The 19,414-nt window shown below is 34.2% G+C and overlaps 2 protein-coding genes across 8 annotated transcripts; one reads left to right on the plus strand and one right to left on the minus strand.

Moving 5' to 3' along the window:
* The first annotated feature begins 4,205 nt into the window (after window positions 1-4,205).
* Window positions 4,206-12,576, plus strand: LOC108980890. Of its 2 annotated transcripts, none has more exons than XM_018951928.2 (12): window positions 4,206-5,593; window positions 6,130-6,332; window positions 6,447-6,644; window positions 7,230-7,301; window positions 7,959-8,054; window positions 8,453-8,532; window positions 8,768-8,843; window positions 9,040-9,250; window positions 9,500-9,702; window positions 10,838-10,943; window positions 11,332-11,421; window positions 11,529-12,576. In XM_018951928.2, the coding sequence occupies exons 1-12, from the start codon at window positions 5,074-5,076 to the stop codon at window positions 12,275-12,277; spliced, it is 2,604 nt and encodes an 867-aa protein (XP_018807473.1). In that variant the 5' UTR covers window positions 4,206-5,073; the 3' UTR covers window positions 12,278-12,576. The 2 variants fall into 2 exon arrangements, with proteins under 2 accessions (XP_018807473.1, XP_035545897.1); XM_035690004.1 differs by having other exon boundaries at window positions 4,494-5,569.
* A 161-nt stretch (window positions 12,577-12,737) lies between these two features.
* Window positions 12,738-18,568, minus strand: LOC108980891 (protein FAR1-RELATED SEQUENCE 4). 6 transcript variants are annotated; one of them, XM_035690220.1, is made up of 6 exons: window positions 18,323-18,568; window positions 17,149-17,254; window positions 14,146-16,444; window positions 13,983-14,036; window positions 13,131-13,288; window positions 12,738-13,019 (listed from the first exon to the last, which is right to left on the minus strand). In XM_035690220.1, the coding sequence occupies exons 3-5, from the start codon at window positions 16,222-16,224 to the stop codon at window positions 13,151-13,153; spliced, it is 2,271 nt and encodes a 756-aa protein (XP_035546113.1). In that variant the 5' UTR covers window positions 16,225-16,444; window positions 17,149-17,254; window positions 18,323-18,568; the 3' UTR covers window positions 12,738-13,019; window positions 13,131-13,150. The 6 variants fall into 6 exon arrangements, with proteins under 6 accessions (XP_035546113.1, XP_035546112.1, XP_018807478.2 ...); XM_035690218.1 differs by having other exon boundaries at window positions 12,739-13,019; window positions 13,983-14,039; XM_035690219.1 differs by having other exon boundaries at window positions 12,738-13,288.
* Between the last annotated feature and the right edge of the window lie 846 nt (window positions 18,569-19,414).

Raw genomic sequence — 19,414 nt, forward strand, 5'->3', positions numbered from 1 at the left:
TCTTTTCTTGTTTTGTTTTTTGTTTTACTACCTAATTCTAGGAAAAAAAATGCAGACCGAATCTGCTTTATACCAAAACATTGAAACTACTTCAGATCTCGACTTTTCTACGCTATTTTGCTTTTTTGACATTTTGTTTTCCACCGAAAAAGGACGGCAGGTGGTCGGTGGTTGTCGCTCCTTGGGCATTCTCGTGACAGAATCTTACCCCCTAATTGTTAATCAGTATAGGATGAATGGTACAATAACTTGTTTGGATGCTGAGATTGTTTGAATGAATTAAAATGTTTTATAGAGTTTCGAGAAAAGAGAGTGAAAATTGAATAAAAGTATTATAAAGTTAAATATTGTTATAATTTATTTTTGTTTTGAGATTTAAAAAAGTTAAATTGTTTTTTGTATTTTGTTTAAAAATTTATAAAAGTTATAATGATTAGATAATGATTAGATGAAAAAATTAAAAATTAAAAAGTATTTATATTTTTAGTCTTTAGAAATTGAGATAAGATATGATCAGATGAGATCATTTTGCAATCCAAATAGGATCTACGTTTATTATAACGATGGTGAAAGGAAGCCTATGCATTGATGAGTGAAAAAAACCTATAAGTTTTTTTTTTTTTTTAAATGATTTTTAGGTGTTGTGATATTAAAATATAAAGGTCTCATTTTAAATTTTTATCTTAAGCTGCAATTCATATTCAGCTGCCCTCGACTATAAAGAACTAGATAGTTGGCGTAAAGCAAATGGGTTATAGACACTCCAACTACTTGGGCTAAATTATAGTTGTACTCTAATACCAATGAAGGCATAAGATTCTTTATCAGAAAGAAATACTTTAGCAATAAAGTAATTATACAAAAAAAAATTTATAAATTGATGTGATTTGTTATATTGTAAAGTTATTTTTATTGTAAAATAAATCTAACAGATTATCTAAAACTACGTCAATTTATAAGATTATTTTTATATAATATCTTTATGACTGTAACACTTCTCGATCATAAAACTCTTTTACTATGAAATCGCCATTAAAATATGGAGATGACTAGAGTTGAAGGTAGTGTAGGTAGATCTTGGTATCTACATGCGTTATACAGACTCCTAGGATGATGGCCCCCTTTGCTTGTGTATTATTTCTAGAAGGACAAAAAATGGAACAGCTCAACAGTGATGACAGTTCTGTTGTCCAGTGAAGGAATGACAGATACAAAACCTACCACTCCAACCCTTGCACTCCTTGCATTCAAATCATCAAATGCTGTAGGGACACGGGACACCATATATCATCTTCCAACTGCATAATCATTTCTCTTCTATACTCTTCTGTCACCATCATGGGCAACTTAATCGAATATATATATATAGAAGACAGCTTGGGGAAGCCACTGTATTTCTGAGTGAAAGCTATATGACTTTGTAAAGGGTGTCTCGTTCAGCTTGTCTTGTGTACTTGTCTTGGAAGTGAAACTTTCCCTTTTGTGTTTAGCTAATTGGCTTGGCGATGAAAGTGTGTCCATTAGGCCACACTCAGTTAATGAATTCCTACTTGCAAGTAAGGTTATGATCCTAATTTAAGGTTATGAAAGCAATAGAAACCAACCCTTCTCACAGGTATTTCCGAGTACTAATCTTGCCTGCCCACAATTATTTCTGCCACCAAACTATTGGGGGGCATGCTCTAACCATGGACCCAACATGACTGACCATCCTAGAAAGGGCCACAGGTTGATATCTAGCTCATCCCGATAATGAAGTAAGGAAAATGTTACTTTGACATCTAATTTTGATACCTTTTATATATTTTAATTTTGCTTTTAAGAAAGTAACTTATTAGTATATTAATATTTTTTTATATTTTTTTAAAAATGTTTAAAAATAATAAAAAGATATGAAAAAAAAAAGAAGAAAATTTGTGCTTGGCGGCACGCCTAGCATGCTCAGTGGTCAATGCTTGGCGGCGGCCTAGCACTATTCATAAAGTGTATTTTTTAATTAAATTATAGAAAAACTTATAGGAAAGCAATGAGAATACTAGTCCAACCATGTAAAAAGCCACATCATTTGTCGGAGATAAAACAAAAGTTTCTTTTCCAAAAAGATTATAATAAAAAAATAATTTATGTACAATATTTTTTATAATATTTTATATAATTATGATTTAAATGAAGGGTAATTTTGTAAAATATTTTCTAAAAGTAATATCATTTTATAAAAATACCTCCATTTTATAATATTGTTATATAATATATTGTGCAATATATTATGTGTATATCATTACTCTTATAATATAATAAATATAAATAACAATAAGAAAAAACAAAAGTTGGAGCTATTTTTTATTTATTTTTTAATCAAAGTTTGGAGTTTTTTAAAGTTTAAACGGTCTTCTGTGCCGCTTTGTTTTGGCAAAAGCATCCCAATGAGATTTGAAATATAATATAATATAATGAAATCAACATCAATGAATTAATTCAATAAAAAAACATCAAATGAATTAATAATAGATTATCCATTTTCACTATGTAATATCATTATAATAAACTTAATGGATATATATATCAATGATTATATTTATAAGGATTTAAGTAACATACTTAGTATTAAGAATATGATAGTCTCTAATCTATTTAAATATTTAAAATATTTTTATTAAATATATAAAGATAATACTATAAAAAAATATACAGTTATTCAAATTTATACTAGTTTATACGAGTTGATCCAAATTTTATACTAATTGTATTATTTAATAGTCTATTATAATTTATTTAATTTAATAAATAAATTAACCGAACTCAAATTTAACCGAACCTATCTTATTATATCATAATAAATAATTTTTTTCCAACCACATTATAGACGAAGATATGGCTCTTCTTATTTCTTGAATTAAAAAGTTTGTGATTATTTTTTATTTTTATAGATACTAATTTTGTATACATTTATGTATAAGAAATTGAACAAAAATTATTTAGGTTTGTTTTGTTGAAGAATTTGGATTTAATTTGATTTCGAATTTAGGTTTCAAATCAATGCCAGATTTTAAATTTATTTTTTAAAAATATAATTTAAAATTCAAAATTTTGAAAAGGATTAACATCTGACCTAAATACAAATTTAATTAATACAGTATCTAGATAGAGAATTTGGGTTTAAAAACTCAAATCCAAATCCTCTTTAAACCCAACCATTCAAATACATATTTTAGTGCATGTTTAAAATTGTAGTGAGAAATATAACTTATAGTTTTAGGGTGCGTTTGGAACTTAAACCACTCTCAACTCATCTCAACTCATCATTACAACTTTTTCAAATCCCAACACAAAATATAATAAATAATTCAACTTTTTCAAATTTTAAAATAATAATAATATTAAAAAATAATATTCTAACAATATTTTATCATCTCAACTCAACTCAACTCAACTCACTTCAACATCCAAACACAACCTTAAGACTTATGGCTTAAGCTTAACTAATAAGTTATACTATTAAAAGTTATTTCCTATTTGGTAACTGTGTTTAAAACACTTTCAAATATGTTACATTTGTTTAGAAACAAATTAAAAAAATATTTTCTGATGTAGAAAAGACGATAATTTAGTTTTTTAAAGATTATGACCCTATCTTTAAAAGTTCAAAAGTTTAAAAGTTATAATTATTTTAAAGTTGTATGGATATTTTTGTATATTGACGGTTTTTTTAAAATTCGAATTATGTTTCGCATTATCCACAAAAGCATGTTTGAGGAAAAGTACCAAAATGATGATTTTTCTTGAAACGTACGTTTTAACTTATTTGAGACTAAAAAGTATTCTAATATGTAACACCCAAATAATCTAATTTTTTTATTAAAAAGCTTTTAAAGTTATTTAAATACTTTTTAAATAGGATTAAATAGGTTTTTTTTTCTTTTTTCTTTTTAAAGAAGAAGAAGGAGCAAAGTTCTAATTTTATTAAATGAAATAGAAAAACATTATTTTAAAATTTATGTTAATATGATATATTGAAGAAAAATAACTTATGTAAGTTTAGGTGTGTAAATTTTACCTATTTTTTTTTTAATATTTTTTTTTAATGATTTTTGTTTTTCAAAAAGCTTACATGGATATGGTATTAGAACTAAAATAAATAAATAAAAGAGAAAAGAAGAAGAAAAAACGACTTCAAAACGGCATAATTTTTAAGCGAAGTCAGGGGCGAGAAGAGGGCGATTTCTAATTTTCTTCAGCAACCAATCTCTCTCGACTCTCGCTATCAGTAATACATATATGGCGATTCCGTACGGTAGTTTCCTTTCGTTTCAGCAACAGATGGTGTCAACAACCCTAAAATATCCATACGATTATCTAGGCCAAACCCACTCCCGCAGAAAACGACACCGTATTCGTGATCCTCACATGTCCTTGTCGAGAAAGTAAAAAATCTCATCCTATAGTAGTTTTGAACTATTGCTGGTTAAAGGTGTAGTTATTTTCTTTTCTTATCTTTGAGTTTTTTTTTTTTTTTTTTTTTGCTTGAGACGATACTGATGCTTACCTTTCACGAGATTGTTTTGGGAAATGGCTTGAATTATTGGACTCTTGCTTGGCCGACGTTATAGCTTGGTGTGTGTGTGTGTGTCTATATATAGGCCCTCACATGTGCTTGTGATTTTCACTATTCAAGCTTTGCCTGTGACTACCTTTTAATTCGAATTTGGAGTGTGTGTCTGTGTTTTGGACTGTGTTCCTCTTTGGTTCAGCGAATTTACAGATTTTGCCTTCTGGGTTTTTGACACAATGGATGCTTCCGTTGACTTGAGTTGAATTTGGCGTCAAAGTGCATCTGTCCCTCGCAGGATTATCTAAATTTAGAATTTTTGTGTTCTGGGTGTTGGTTGAAAGTTCATGCTTTGATTCTTTTTAGTTGATTTTTAACTCACTCTCCGGATTTTGCTGTTTTGGTAAAATATATGTTTGGATTCTTTTAGTTGAATTTGAGATCATTGTGTGTTCGACTTTGGTCTACAAAACTCGACTAAAAGTTTAGGTTCTTTTAATCTGAGTTCTATTTTTTTTTAAAATAATATGAAGGGGTTTGTGTCCTTTGAAATGTTAGTTTTTCTTTTAATCTGTGTGCTATGCGGTTGTGCTGTGGGCAAGGAGTGTACAAACACTCCAACTCAGCTCTCATCACATACCTTTCGACACGAGCTCCTATCCTCAGAAAATGAAACGTGGAAGGAAGAGATGTTTTCACACTACCATTTGATACCGACTGATGATTCTGCGTGGTCAAATTTGCTACCAAGAAAGGTTTTGTGGGAAGAAGATGAAAACAGTTGGTCAGTGATGTATCGGAAAATGAAAAACCAGGGTGGGTTTAAGCTGTCTGGAGATTTTCTGAAGGAGGTGTCTCTGCATGAAGTGAGATTGGATGCAGATACGATGCATGGACGAGCACAGCAAACAAATTTGGAATATCTATTGCTTTTGGATGTGGATAGCTTGGTTTGGAGCTTTAGGAAGACGGCTGGTTTGCCAACTCCTGGTAAAGCATATAAAGGCTGGGAGGACCCGACTTGTGAGCTTCGGGGTCATTTTGTTGGTTGGTTTTTTTTATTACTACTGTTACTCATGATTTCTCTACCATATCTATTGTTTTTCTCCTTGTCTATGTGCAAAGCAATTATCTGTTTATTAGATTTTCTTTATTTCCTGTAGAAGATAAAGATTAAAAAAACATATTATTGACTACCATAAATGTAAGAAAATTGCTGAAAGAAACCAATAAGTCTTCAAAGGAAATTGATTCAACATCTATATAGTTAAGACTGCCGTAAATGCAAGAAAATTGCGGAAAGAAACCCAAAGGTCTTCAAAAAGTAGACTATCTCCAAATCAATGCATTTTGGCCACCCTCTATAATTTCCCTTTAAAGACAAACGAGATCATTTCATTCAAAAGTTATAGAATATTTGTTTTTCTATATTGCTATTTTCCTAGATCCCATGTATTCTTGGATAATCCTATTGATGATTCCTCTACTTTCAAACAAGTGAAATGATAGGCATGAGTGCAATTTTTCTTTAAAATTTGATCTCTATTTTGTATTATGGGAAGCTGGTTTTCGTTATCTTGAAGGGCATTACTTGAGTGCGTCTGCACTAATGTGGGCTAGCACTTACAATGATACTCTCAAGCAGAAAATGACAGCATTAGTATCAGCGTTATCTGAATGTCAGCAGAAAATGGGCACGGGATATCTTTCTGCTTTTCCGTCTGAGCTATTTGATCGTTTTGAAGCTATAAAACCTGTTTGGGCTCCATATTATACCATTCACAAGGTAGAGTCTACTTTAATTGTTTCACAAGATGCTTTAATTGTTTTCCCTTAACATTTTATGCAATTAGCTATCTGTCTAGTTATATAAAAAAAAAGCTATCAACTGTCTTGACAGATCTTGGCAGGCCTTCTGGATCAATATACATTTGCTCATAATGCTCAAGCTTTGCAAATAATGACATGGATGGTTGAGTATTTTTACAATCGTGTTCAGAATGTGATAATGAAATACAGTGTAGAAAGGCACTATCTGTCACTTAATGAAGAAACTGGTGGCATGAATGATGTCCTTTACAAGTTATACAGCATAACGGTTAGTGAACTTATCCAGACAGTTCTGTTTGCTTCATTCCTTGATACTTCACTCTACTTGCATGATATTAATTTTCTTTATACTTGATTGAAATATATTTGAAGAAAAATGACCAGGTTGGTCAATCCTTTGGACTTTTACAAAGTATTTCCTGAATTCTTGGTTAATCATAGGCAGTCTATGCCAGGCCTCTTTCTTCTGAACTTAGGAAGGGTGTATCTAGAAACTATTTGAATTTACAATTGATTTGAATCCTGAGCTTTTGGATATCTATGGTATGATAGGACCCTGTAGTGAGTGATGCGTTGAAAGAAATGACCTCTATGCTCTCAATAGTTTGTCAATATTAAAGATCTAAATTTATCATCTTTTTTATAAGTAAAAAAAGAAAAGGAAAAGGAAACTATCTTGAAGTTTTACCATCATCGCATTAGAAGTTTTTCTTGGATACCATGGATGATGGTCAGTTGTAACTAGTTATAGTTGATTATATCCGTAGTAAGTTCCTAGTAGCATGTTGTTACTGTTGGTTCGCTAATGTGAAATTTGAGTTCTAATATGAGCCTTTCATGTTACTATATGCAGGAAGATCCAAAGCATTTATTATTGGCCCACCTTTTCGACAAACCATGCTTTCTAGGAATACTAGCAGTACAGGTAACCGTTACCAAATGATCTATCTCTATTATCTCTTAGTCTCTTCAATTGTTTTATTGTTAGTTTCTTCAATTATTTTAAACATATACATCTTTAACTTTAGAAAAATGTGGTCTGCTGTGCCTACTTTAGAAAAATGCGGTTTGCTGTGCCTGTCTAATCCAGCTAAGCCATATCTCGAAATTGGAAGCCATTTTGTGATTTCTGGTCTATCACTAATTTAGTAATTTCACTTTTGGAGCAAAATATCTTCTATGATAAGTGACATCAGTAGCACTTATAGTGTCTCATACTCATTGGGATTGTAAATAGTTTTTGGCAAGAATACCCCCAACAGAGTGGCAGAGAAGAGTAGTAGTAATGTTTAAAATCCAATTCAAAATTAGAATTAAAAAATGGTACTAAATTTAACAATGTATTACTGAAACACCACATATATTATTTGTTACCATCGTTAGAGAACTCATAAAAAAATTACTGAATTCAGTCCTTTTTAGCAGACCACATTGATTTTATGCTTTTATTTGAAAGTTACATCAGCTATACACAGGCAGTTTTCTGAAGGCGATTTTTCTGAAATGATTCATATTAAGTTTCTAGGTTATTTTAAATTCTGTTTTTCATGCTTTCTATATTTTAACAAAACTTTTCCTGTAGGCTGATGACATAGCTGGCTTTCATGCCAATACACACATCCCAATTGTTATAGGATCTCAAACACGGTATGAAGTCACTGGTGATCCGCTTTATAAGGTAAATCGGTTTATATGAATCACGGATCCTCTGAAACTACCCAGCATCATTTTTACTATTTGTGCATAGTCATGATACTTCTTTTTACCATCCCTTTTCATTGCGGCTATCTGCTTTACGAGGTAAATTGGTTTGTATGAATCATGGATCCTCTGAAACTACCCGGCATCATTTTTTCTGTTTGTGCATAATCATGATATGCTTTTTTACCCTCCCTTTCCATTGCTTGTTCTTGAACTTGCTCTTTCAATTTGGTAGGTCTTGCACCTTTGGTGTTGAAAGACTTTGATCTTTTTATTGCTATAAGCAGTATATTCTGAAGGTTTATGTGATTAAATCATATGATCATGCACTTATCTACAAAATTTTTCATGTTTATCAAAATAATGGTGTTCCAGGCAATGGGGGCGTTCTTCATGGAGATTGTTAACTCGTCTCACAGCTATGCAACGGGAGGCACATCAGTCAGTGAATTCTGGTAATAATCATAATTAATACCTACCCATAAAAAATAATCAATATTTCGATTCATTTACTTGTTACTGAATCTCTATATACTGTGCAGTGTAAATAAGAACAGTTGAAACACTTGCATTTTCACTTAATTTTTGCTAGTTTCTTTCACATTATCTACCGATCAAAAAAAAAAAAAAAAAGTTTCTTTCACATTATCTTGTGATTGCGCATCATTCTGACCCCCTTACCCATTGCAGGTCAGACCCAAAGAGATTGGCAAGCACCCTACAAACAGAGAATGAAGAATCTTGCACAACTTATAACATGCTGAAGGTATGCCATCTTCTCCCCCCCTCCCCCAAAACAACCCCCAATTATAACTGGCACAGTTTCTTGCCTCACTTATTCATTTGTGGATTGGCTGCATTTTATGTTGGATATTCATTTTCACATTTGTGTGTCGCGTTTTATTATTATTATTGAAATAAATTACCTTATATGGTAACTGGTAGTCTCATTGATTCTGTAGGTCTCTCGCTACTTGTTTAAATCGACCAAAGAAATGGCATATGCAGATTATTATGAGCGTGCCTTGACTAATGGTGTGCTAAGCATTCAAAGAGGAACAGAGCCTGGAGTGATGATTTACATGCTCCCTCTAGGTCGTGGAGTTTCCAAGGCCAGAAGCTACCACGGATGGGGAACAAAAGAAGAGTCTTTTTGGTGTTGCTATGGCACAGGTTTGAATTGACTGTCAAATTCGAACTTGTTGCTTTAGAATGAAAGCCAACAATTTATCCTTTTTCCATTTTGCATCAATCTTAAGTTCTTTGAATCTGAGGATTTTCTTTTTCATATTTTGTTGTTCTGATTGTGAAATTTAATCTGGTTTTCTACATCTCTGTTATGAATGATGCCTGGTAAACCACTGATTTATTTCTTTATTACTACATCCACTTAATAAGTGTTTTTTCTTGTTGCTTTTTCAGGCATTGAATCATTCTCAAAGTTAGGAGATTCCATATATTTTGAAGAGGAAGGAACAGTTCCTGGTCTTTACATCATCCAGTACATATCAAGCTCACTTGATTGGAAATCTGGGCAAATTATGCTCAATCAGAAAGTTGATTCTGTTGGTTCCTGGGATCCTTACCTTCGAGTGACATTCACATTTTCTTCCAAGGGAGTTGGGGTAAAAATTATTCCCCTTCTGAGAGAGATAGGAAGTAGTTTTTCTTTTTGCTTAATATAATTTAGATATCACAGCTGAATTTACTCCCTTTTGACTTCACTTACTAAGACAATTAATGAGGAAATTGCTAATTATCAAAATTAAACATAGGTCCTAAATTGCTAATCATAGAGTTGACACATTAATACTTTAGTAGGACGGAAGTGCTAATTATCAAAATTTAAAATGGATCCTAAATTGCTAGTCATAAAGTTACCCATTAATATTTTAGTTGGATGGAAGCCCTTTATCTATCTATCACGCGCTGGATTTAGTGGTAGTAAAACCTAGATCTGAACGGGGAACTTGGGATTATTCTCGTATCCAAAAAAGGTTCCTTTTTTCTTTTTTAATTGGTAAGATTGTTACTCCGTTGATCAGATTTATAGTTTTCAAGACAAAGGAGAGTATTTTTTACTAATTGGAGGGTGCTGTCTGGTAAATAGGCTGTGTTTTCATGACATATTATTCTTTTATGTTTTGTGTCTGAACTTTCTCAAGATAGCATTCTGTATCACTGTACTATTTTTTTATTCATTACTAAGAAGTTTATAAATGAAAGCATTAGGCATAGCCTATGTACATATGACTGTGATAAGACTGGTATCAGGCCCTAATAATATCCATGAAATTTATTTGTCAATATTTCACATTGAAAGAACTGCAGTCACCGAATATCTCTCCCTTCCTCCTTCCCAGTCAAATCCTTCGTCTATCCTCCCAGGGTACACACAAACACACTTGACAACATATCCTTTCACATATGCACTTGCGATGTGAAAGTAATCTCGAGATATACTGAATAATTTTTTTTTATTGTAGTTAAATAGTAAACCCTGAACCATCTGATTTAAGGGCTTTGACTAAGAATGTGGAGAGTGAATTGCATATTACTAACTAGGTACAAAGTTAAAGCAAAGAATGATTTTGTGAGTTACAGAGCCAGGAGGTTAATCAGGTATCAATTGGTCTTAAGTAATCTTTCCATTTCTGAGGAAAATCCAGTTACAAATGAAGTAGGAGAAACAGTCATATCTTACGTGTCTGTCTGACTCCAAATAGATGTAAGATTTTTTTTACTGGATTTAATATGTAGGGAGCTGGCCAATTATCTAGCTTGAAGCTTCGTATGCCAAGTTGGACACATACCCAAGGTGCAAAGGTTTTACTAAATGCTCAGAGACTGCCTCTAGCACCTCCAGGTGAGTTTCCTCATTGTATTCTATTGTAACCTCTAGCTAGGCGTTTCTTCATGTATACTTCCTGTGTACTTGGGCTTTGCCTATTTCTATGAATATAATATCTTTGATTACCTATAAAAAAAAAGATTCCTCATTATATACGCTAGCTTTTCTTGGAAAGGACCCATCATATAGTGCAGTTAGTTTTTCTTTTCTTTTGTTTATCTTTTGAATATTCTGATCACTTCCACGTCAATGGAATTTAGTCTCTCTGTTGGATCTACTATTGAGTCCTTAGAGCATGTAGAGTTTCTTGGAAAGGAACTACAGTTTCTTTGCTTGTCAAAGGGGTGTGTTTGTGTGAGGGAGAGAGAGAGAGAGTTTATTGATTATTGGTATCCTGATGCAGGCAACTTCTTATCAGTCACTAGAAATTGGGGACCTGATGACAAATTAATTCTTCAGCTGCCCATTAGTTTAAGAACAGAAGCTATCAAAGGTAATTTGATGGGATACTTCATATGCTGAACCCCAGCACAATTTAATGTCTAGGAAATGAGATTTTATGGATGAAGAATTACTGAAATTGTTTTGAATGAACTCCAGATGAACGGCCTGAGTATGCCTCTATTCAGGCAATACTTTATGGCCCATATCTGCTAGCAGGTCATACTAGTGGTGATTGGGACATCAAAACCGGCTCAGGCAAAACTCTTTCAGAATGGATAACACCAATTCCTGCTGCTTACAGTACTAACCTGGTTTCTTTGTCCCAAGAGTCCAGGGATTCAACATTTGTCTTAACTAATTCAAACCAATCGATTACGATGGAAGAATTGCCTGCATATGGGACTGATTCTGCCATTCATGCCACTTTCAGACTGATCTTAAATGACTCATCTTCTGAAGTACTTCCAGCAATGACAGATGCTATTGGCAAGTCAGTCATGCTGGAACCATTCAGCTTTCCAGGAATGGTTATTGTGCAACTCGGGACAGATAAAAACCTTGCAGTTGCAGATTCTCTTAGTGACGATGGCTCTTCTGTTTTCCAGTTGGTCCCAGGATTGGATGGAAGGCCTGAAACAGTATCCTTAGAGTCGGAGACCAACAAGGATTGCTTTGTGTATAGTGGTGTGAACTATAAATCAGGTACAAGCATGAAGCTCAGCTGCAAACCAGACTCATCAGACGAAGATTTTAATCGAGCTGCTAGCTTTGTATTAAGCAAGGGAATTAGAGAATACCATCCAATCAGCTTTGTGGCTAGTGGGGTGAAGAGGAATTTTCTTCTGGCTCCATTACACAGCTTCCAGGATGAATCTTATACTGTTTATTTCAACGTTCAAGCTTAATAACTTGGGGACCGGGAAGTCCCTGATAAACCGATTGCACAATAAATGTCGTCAGCCATGTTACTTCTCTCAAGAGGTGTTCAAATTTCTTAGTAAATTAGTGAACTGCTCAGATGGGCTGATTTAATGTTGATTCGAGGCACTTTGAGCCTGACTTTGTATAAGAGTCCGTTAGATTCTCCAGAATGTAAAAATTGGTGAAAAGGAGATTCTTTGATGCTAAACTGCTGTTCTTCCCAAGTTTCTCGTATATTCTTCAATTTCCTAGTCAGCTATATGTCATTTAAGGTTTTTATTTTTGATCTCTCTCTCTTCTTCTTCTTCTTCCATTTTTTGTTTCCCCACAAGTTGCCATGCCGTGAAAAGATTCATTGGAGTTGCATAATTTAGCTGCAGTTTATTTTATTTATGAGGATTGGTTTCTGAATTTATACCACGTAGAAACTGACCCACAAAGCTGAAGATCATTTTGTTGTCCATAATCCAGTATCCCATCATGCACAAAAAATCTCGCAAGCCGAATGGCTATATATAGGTCATTCAGTAGATACAAACTTTTGGATTTTAATTGACCAAACTGTTCCCATTTTCTTTTCTTTTAACTGTTCTTATAAATATTCTATTTGGAAGCTTCTTTTTTGACACCCAATACACTATTGAAGTGAGTCCACAACGAAGGAAAAGTACTCAATTTCCACCAAACTGGACAGCACCCATTTCTTCTCGCTTTGAGCGTTTGCAACTGCAAAAATGTTGAAGTGCTTTTGTTACAGTTCTTAATTAGTTAATGTTTACATAATCTTTACAAAAAAGCTCTTAAAAAGTGGGGGAAAAAGAAGAGAAACATCTTTACAAAAGAGGCTAAAAGTCGAGCTATCGAGGGAGCCCATTCTCATGCAAACTTGTTGCTACATGCGTCGACGTGATATTGTGAAACATTGGCGGTACCATGTTATGTAACTGTGCTGGCACAACATTGTGTAAGTGAGAGGGCCGCATGCCAGACATTTCCTGCCACAAGTAAGAGGGACATCAAAAATAAAACTGTGATAAAATGCATGCATTTCATGAATAAATTAAGCTTTATAGCTAAACATACATCAACAAAACATGCCAGATTTCGCAACTATGACTGGTTGGTGATCAGCTAGAGGTCTCAACTATTCCTAACTCTACAAAACCTCAAAGATGAAAAGCTTCTCATCATAGCAAACATAACACTGTAGCCTAATGATTTTCCGATTTGATCTTGCATGGCAAACCGGTGTGATCTACGTGCCTGGCCATATACAAAAGCTGGGCCATCCATTAAGGGTTGTGAAAGTTTAATCTTTCCCAGCATTTTCAAAAACATGCCAGAAGTTTCACCCCAAACCCAAATATTATAAAACTGTTAAGATGTTCCAGCCAGCACTGCACTCCAAATTCTTGCTAATAGCAGCATAGCAACATGCACATTCCATATCAGCTCCCCAATAAATACAGTCAACGAAGTTAGTTGCTTTATCCCATGTTGGTTAGAATTTCAAGAGTCTTGAGTGAGTGTGTGTGTGTGTGAACTAAATAATTCCAGAAAGAGATTCAACTCTGAGAAAGTTCTCTGCCAAATTTTGAGTTAATTGAAAATTGAAAAAGAAGTAATCTTTTTTTTTTTTTCTTTTTTTTCTTTCCAGCTAAATTAGTAAACTGGTGAGAGCATGCATACCATTTGGTGAAGGCTATCTTGTATACCCATGCCAACAGCTTCTGGCTGGGGTACCTGCTATATACATGAAGAAACCATCATTTTTTTTTTCCCATTTTCCAAACAATTTTCAGTGGGAACCACATTTGAAAAGTTGACATGTTAAATCATCAAGTTTACTAACCTTTCCTTTTTTGCTTGAACTATTTTCCTTACTTGCTACTCCCTTCCCAGACCCAGCTCTCCTAGAAGCCTTGTTTGCATTGGTCACTTTAGGATGAGGAGCCACCACATTAGATACATTGCCGCACTGATTCACTTCATCACCACAAACAGGATGGGTTGCCAAGGTCATAGTTCTTGAATCATTCTCTACAGAGTTATTCACATTTGCACACTGCTTCAAAGCTTCTTTTATGGCACAGAGTGCAATATTGTAACTTTCTTGAGACAGAGAACCTTCTTCACCCAATATTATGGCTCTTCGACATAAATCATTGTAACGACGAACCTTAGACTGCACCTCATCCAATCTTTCGCCAATGCCATGCCTGCTCAGAGCAGCATTAGTCCATCGCTGCAATACATATTTAGACGGGATGCTGAAAACACCAGACATTTGGAGAACAACAATAGCATGTCTGCAAAGATAACCTTTATATTCAAATGATCGGCATGAACAAAGAATATCTGATTTTGATTCATTCCATTCGACTATATAATTCTGATTATCTTCAAAGTCTTTAACAGTATATGTTGTCGTCATCTCATCTTCATTTTCTTTCTTAAGATGACAAGCAGCTGCTCCCAAAACCTCAACTTGAAATTTCTTAAAGATTTCATGTGTGTACACTTGTGACATCTGTTTCTCAAACGGCGATGGAGACTTCAATTCAGGTGTTTCATGCCATGCATCAAAATTTGCCTTGGCTTCCTCTTCATATCTATCCTCAAGAATTACCCTGTATCGTTCTATAAACTCTCTCATTGAAGTCTCCCCTTGGACATATTTGTCAAACAAAGAGTTTAAGCTTTCTGAACGTGAAGCTGTAGACAACCCAGCAAAAGATACATCTTTCATAAAAGTAGGCACCCAATGTGTGCGATCCTCGTACAAGGATTGGACCCAGTCAACCTCTCTAAGGCTAAATCTGTCGAGCATTTTCCACCATCTCTTTTCAAATTCTTCCTCTGTCCATGACTTATAGACACACTTGGTAAATTTTAGCATAAAACTATCATTCCACATGCACAAAAACTCAAGCTGTCTAGGGATCTTTTCCAGTACATGCCACAGACAATAACAATGGCGGGTGCCTGGAAAGACTGCCGCAATAGCAACTTTGATGGCATTATTTTGGTCTGTGAGTATTACTCTTGGAGCTCGTTCCTCCATTGCTATAAACCATGTTTGCAATAACCAAACAAAAGTATAAGCTGTCTCGTCTGCAATCAATGCACAACCAAGTAACGTGGGTTGAATATGATGGTTTACTCCGATAAAGAGAACCAATGGTATCTTATACTTGTTTGTAAAATAGGTGGTGTCAAAAGAAACCACATCACCAAAGGTAGTATAATCTTCCATGCCTTTGGCATCCACCCAAAACACATTTCTCAATCGATGCTCTTCATTCAAATCAACTGCATAAAAGAACTTTGGATTCTGTTCCTGCATATGCATAAAATGTTCAAGTAGTATTTGAGCATCCCCTGGTTCTAAAACCAAGCTCCGTCCTTTATCATGCTGACTTTTCATATAACTCTCTAAACAATCAGCATTCTGATAGGCACTAAACAGCTTGGACACTGCAGGTAAACTCTTCCGTCTTCGTACTCGAACATCATTCTTAAGTAGCTCAGCATTTCTATGACTTCGAAAGAAATGCACTTGAGCAGGCAAAAGGTCATGATTATGTTCCTTCACGAAACTATAAATATACCACTTTCCATTTTGTCTTCTTTTTACATGCATGCTAGCTTTACAACCAATTTTCGGAGAAGGCCGTGGATTGATGGCATCATCAGACTGTTGCTTATTGCCGTATCTTATGCATGAGAATTTTGCATCAATAAATTCCCTTGATGCCCTAGACCGACGACTGCTCAATTTGGCAGTGCCAAAGCCCACAGACTTGGCATATTCTTTGTAAAACAAGTATGCCGCTTCATGAGAATCAAATTCCATGTCATCACGAGGCTCTATAATACTTGCATTTTCCATGATGATGTTAGAATCCATGGTTGTCGTGGGTATATTCATATCCACTTCACATCCACCTTGCACTTCAACTCCAAAACTGCTCAGAATTGGTCATCACTCATCTGATGTCCCATTAATGGAGTACAGAAGCCATGGAAACAATATACATTTCCATCTCACAGATCCCATCACCAAGGCACCTTTTATTTTTATGAATAAAAATTTTATTGAGATAAGTAACAAGGCAAAGCCTAGTACACAGGAAGAATCACCAAGGCACCTGAATTAAGGGACAAGTACCATCAGCCATTAGAATCATAAAAAAAAGTGCTATTTAAGGTTTTATGAGCACATGATATATCCCATAAACTGATTGTGAACTAATAATATACATGCTGCATTTGGATTCACAGAATTGGAATTAGAGTTCTCAGTGACCTTAGAAAATTATAACTCCCTTGTACAACTCAATCCTGAAATCAATGTTACATTGATTCCACATGCAGAATCTGTTACATTGCTTCCACATGCAGAATCTGTTGTTTGGATGCACACACTCAATGCCTCCAAGACCCTCATATGTCAGGTTTGTACCCATCACCTCCACCTTCTTAATTTGAATCACACAAGCAAGCCCCTAGCTTGAAACTAGAAAAAGAATAGGATGCAATCAACCTCATTGCTTCTAAGGCATGCACAAAACCTCCAATTTTTGAACAGGAAAATGAAGTCACATGTCCAACAAAGATTCGCAATTATTCACAGTTATTATCATGCACAATCATGTTCCTGACTTGAGAAAGCCATTAAGGAATCCATTTCAATTGTCACATTCTGGTAATCTTAGGACAATTGCTCAATCCCCGCCCTTCCAAAAAAAAAAAAAAGAAAGAAAGAAAGAAAAAAAAAAAAGCAAAAGTCAATAAGTTCATAGACAACTCATTAAAGACCTAGGGCATGCACTAGTAAGATAGCACAACCCACCTTTGTCCCTCTCCTCCTCTTCCTCTCCATTTTTTCCCTTCAATTGGAGATACCTTGGAATTGGGTCATGCTATCTTATACAAGAGGATAACATGAAGAACTTGTTCTGGTGATTTCAAAAGGAAATGGGTCATTATACCACAGAAACAAAGTAATTGGAATTCTACAAGAAGATTAACGATGTATAGATTTGAAAGTTGATATCATGTTCTAAAACCTTGGTTCTTTTTTTTTTTCCCAATCTATAGATGAACTGCATTATGAATTTCTGAACGGGGGAAAAAAGAACAGTTTATAATCAAAATAGAGAAAATGACAGGACTTGAGAAATGATGTCTAAGTGCTAAGGAATCTCCCTCCCCTCCTCCTCTCTCTCTCTCTCTCACGCACAACATGCAAACGAAATAAAACACCTCCTTCCCAAAGTTTGGTTCAGAACCCAACGGATGTATACAAACACTTGCCAAGGAATCTCTCTCTCTCTCTCTCTCCCCCCCCCCCAAACATGTTAGCGGAATGAAACACCTGCTTCCCAAAGTTTGATTGCACACCGTTAATCCCAGAGCAGAAAATAAAATCAGCAAAACTTGGTCAGTATTCCCTTTCTTCTCCCTCAAAATAGTTCCAGTAATCTAAAACTAAACTCTGAATAAAGGAATAAAAATCCCATGATACAAAAAACTAAATAAGGTACCATTCCCATCACACCACTACCAATCTCAAACACTCATTAGTAACTCGTTCTCATTACAAGAAAGGTCAGTGGGCTTTCATTCCACGTCATTTGCTACAATACAACAAAACAATAAACTAACTATAAAATTCCAGAAACTTCACATACCCAAATCAATAGTAACTACTCAATAAACAATACAATTAAGAACGCCCAAAAATTCTGATCTGTAGGATTCCGAACCTATTTCTAAGCAAATGCACACGTCAATGTTAGGCTCATATGAGACAGAGAGACAGAGACAGAGAGAGAGAAAAAGTTAGTGAATTTGGAGTATCCAAGGCCCAGAAGAGAAAATGGGGTTCGACTCAAGTTACATCCTTGCACAAATTTGAGCCACATACACAATTCCCATCCTTTTCCTAGTCGAAATTTCACAAACATGAAAATAAAAAACACAAACAAAAAAAAAAACTAGTGAATTCTGGTATTTCATCCAACCTTTAATTCTTAATCGAAGACCACATCGACCCCGGGGATAGCGCGGGAGAGCTCTTTGTCGAGATCGATGGCAACAACAAAGGCAGTGATCTCTCAATGTCGGAGAGCAGGTTGCGGAAGAGTGCCGGCAGTGACCCTGGCGTTCCAGCAGCGGCGGAGACGGCCTGAGAAGGGAGACTAGAACGAGAAGGCCCTGGCGGAGAGGCAAAATTCAGAATTTTAGAGATAATTGACGTGGCAAAGTATTGTGCCCTTTGGACCGGTTTTATGTTTGTGTGAATTTTTTTATACGAAAAAATTTAATTATAAGCAATTCTATATATTAATATGTATATTTATTTAATATGATTAGTTAAAAATAAATTTTATTAAAATTAATATTAATTTAAATTTAGAATATAAAAGTAACAATATTAATATGTAGATTAGTACGCAAACTTGCTTATATATAACAAAATTTTTTTTTTATAATTATTTTTAATAAATCACGTAGCACTATACTGTTGTGTCAGACATGGACACTACAGTATAATAACATTTTCCTCTAGATATAATAACATAAATTAAAAAATATAATAACATTTTTATTTTATAAATTATATTATGTTCAATATTATCTAGATAATAGATAATATAAAATTTATATAAATTATCTGATGTTTTTTCTTATTTAAATCAAGAACTCCTCTTCTCATTCATCAGCACTAAAGGAATTAATCATTACAAGCAGTATCTTTCATTGCAAGAGAAAAATTCTCATTTGCTACATCTTCAATCAAGCGTTGCTCTCCTTCTAATTGTAAAGGCTTCTTTCACAAGCACACTGTTTGTTTTTTGATAGATGAACCAAGCATTCTAATATCATCTTTGAGAGAGAACATATTTTATGCCATCCATCAGCTGTCCCATCTATGATCAATTAAAGCTCGAGAACTGTTATGGGTTCCGAATTCGGGACCTATTTTGTGTCTTGAATAGGTTTTTTTTTTTATGTATTTTTTTAATCATCATAAATATTTTTTAAAAAAATAAAAAAATCACAACATCATTAAAAAATATTTTTTTAATCATTCAGTAAAAAAAAAAAATTAC

The sequence above is a fragment of the Juglans regia genome, chromosome 5 (assembly GCF_001411555.2).
Source record: "Juglans regia cultivar Chandler chromosome 5, Walnut 2.0, whole genome shotgun sequence".
Taxonomy (NCBI): Eukaryota; Viridiplantae; Streptophyta; class Magnoliopsida; order Fagales; family Juglandaceae; genus Juglans; species Juglans regia.

Bases quoted from the DNA above. Each gene is read 5' to 3' on its own strand.
- LOC108980890 (XM_018951928.2), top strand. From the start codon at position 5,074: ATGAAGGGGTTTGTGTCCTTTGAAATGTTAGTTTTTCTTTTAATCTGT. The intron at 5,594-6,129 runs GTTGGTTTTTTT...GTTATCTTGAAG, and splicing joins GCTTCGGGGTCATTTTGTTG to GGCATTACTTGAGTGCGTCT. The intron at 9,703-10,837 runs GTAAAAATTATT...TTTAATATGTAG, and splicing joins TTTCTTCCAAGGGAGTTGGG to GGAGCTGGCCAATTATCTAG.
- LOC108980891 (XM_018951932.2), bottom strand. From the start codon at position 16,224: ATGAATATACCCACGACAACCATGGATTCTAACATCATCATGGAAAAT. The intron at 14,040-14,145 runs GTTAGTAAACTT...TCATGTATATAG, and splicing joins GTTCAAGCAAAAAAGGAAAG to CAGGTACCCCAGCCAGAAGC. The intron at 13,289-13,982 runs GTATGCATGCTC...TACTTGTGGCAG, and splicing joins AAGATAGCCTTCACCAAATG to GAAATGTCTGGCATGCGGCC.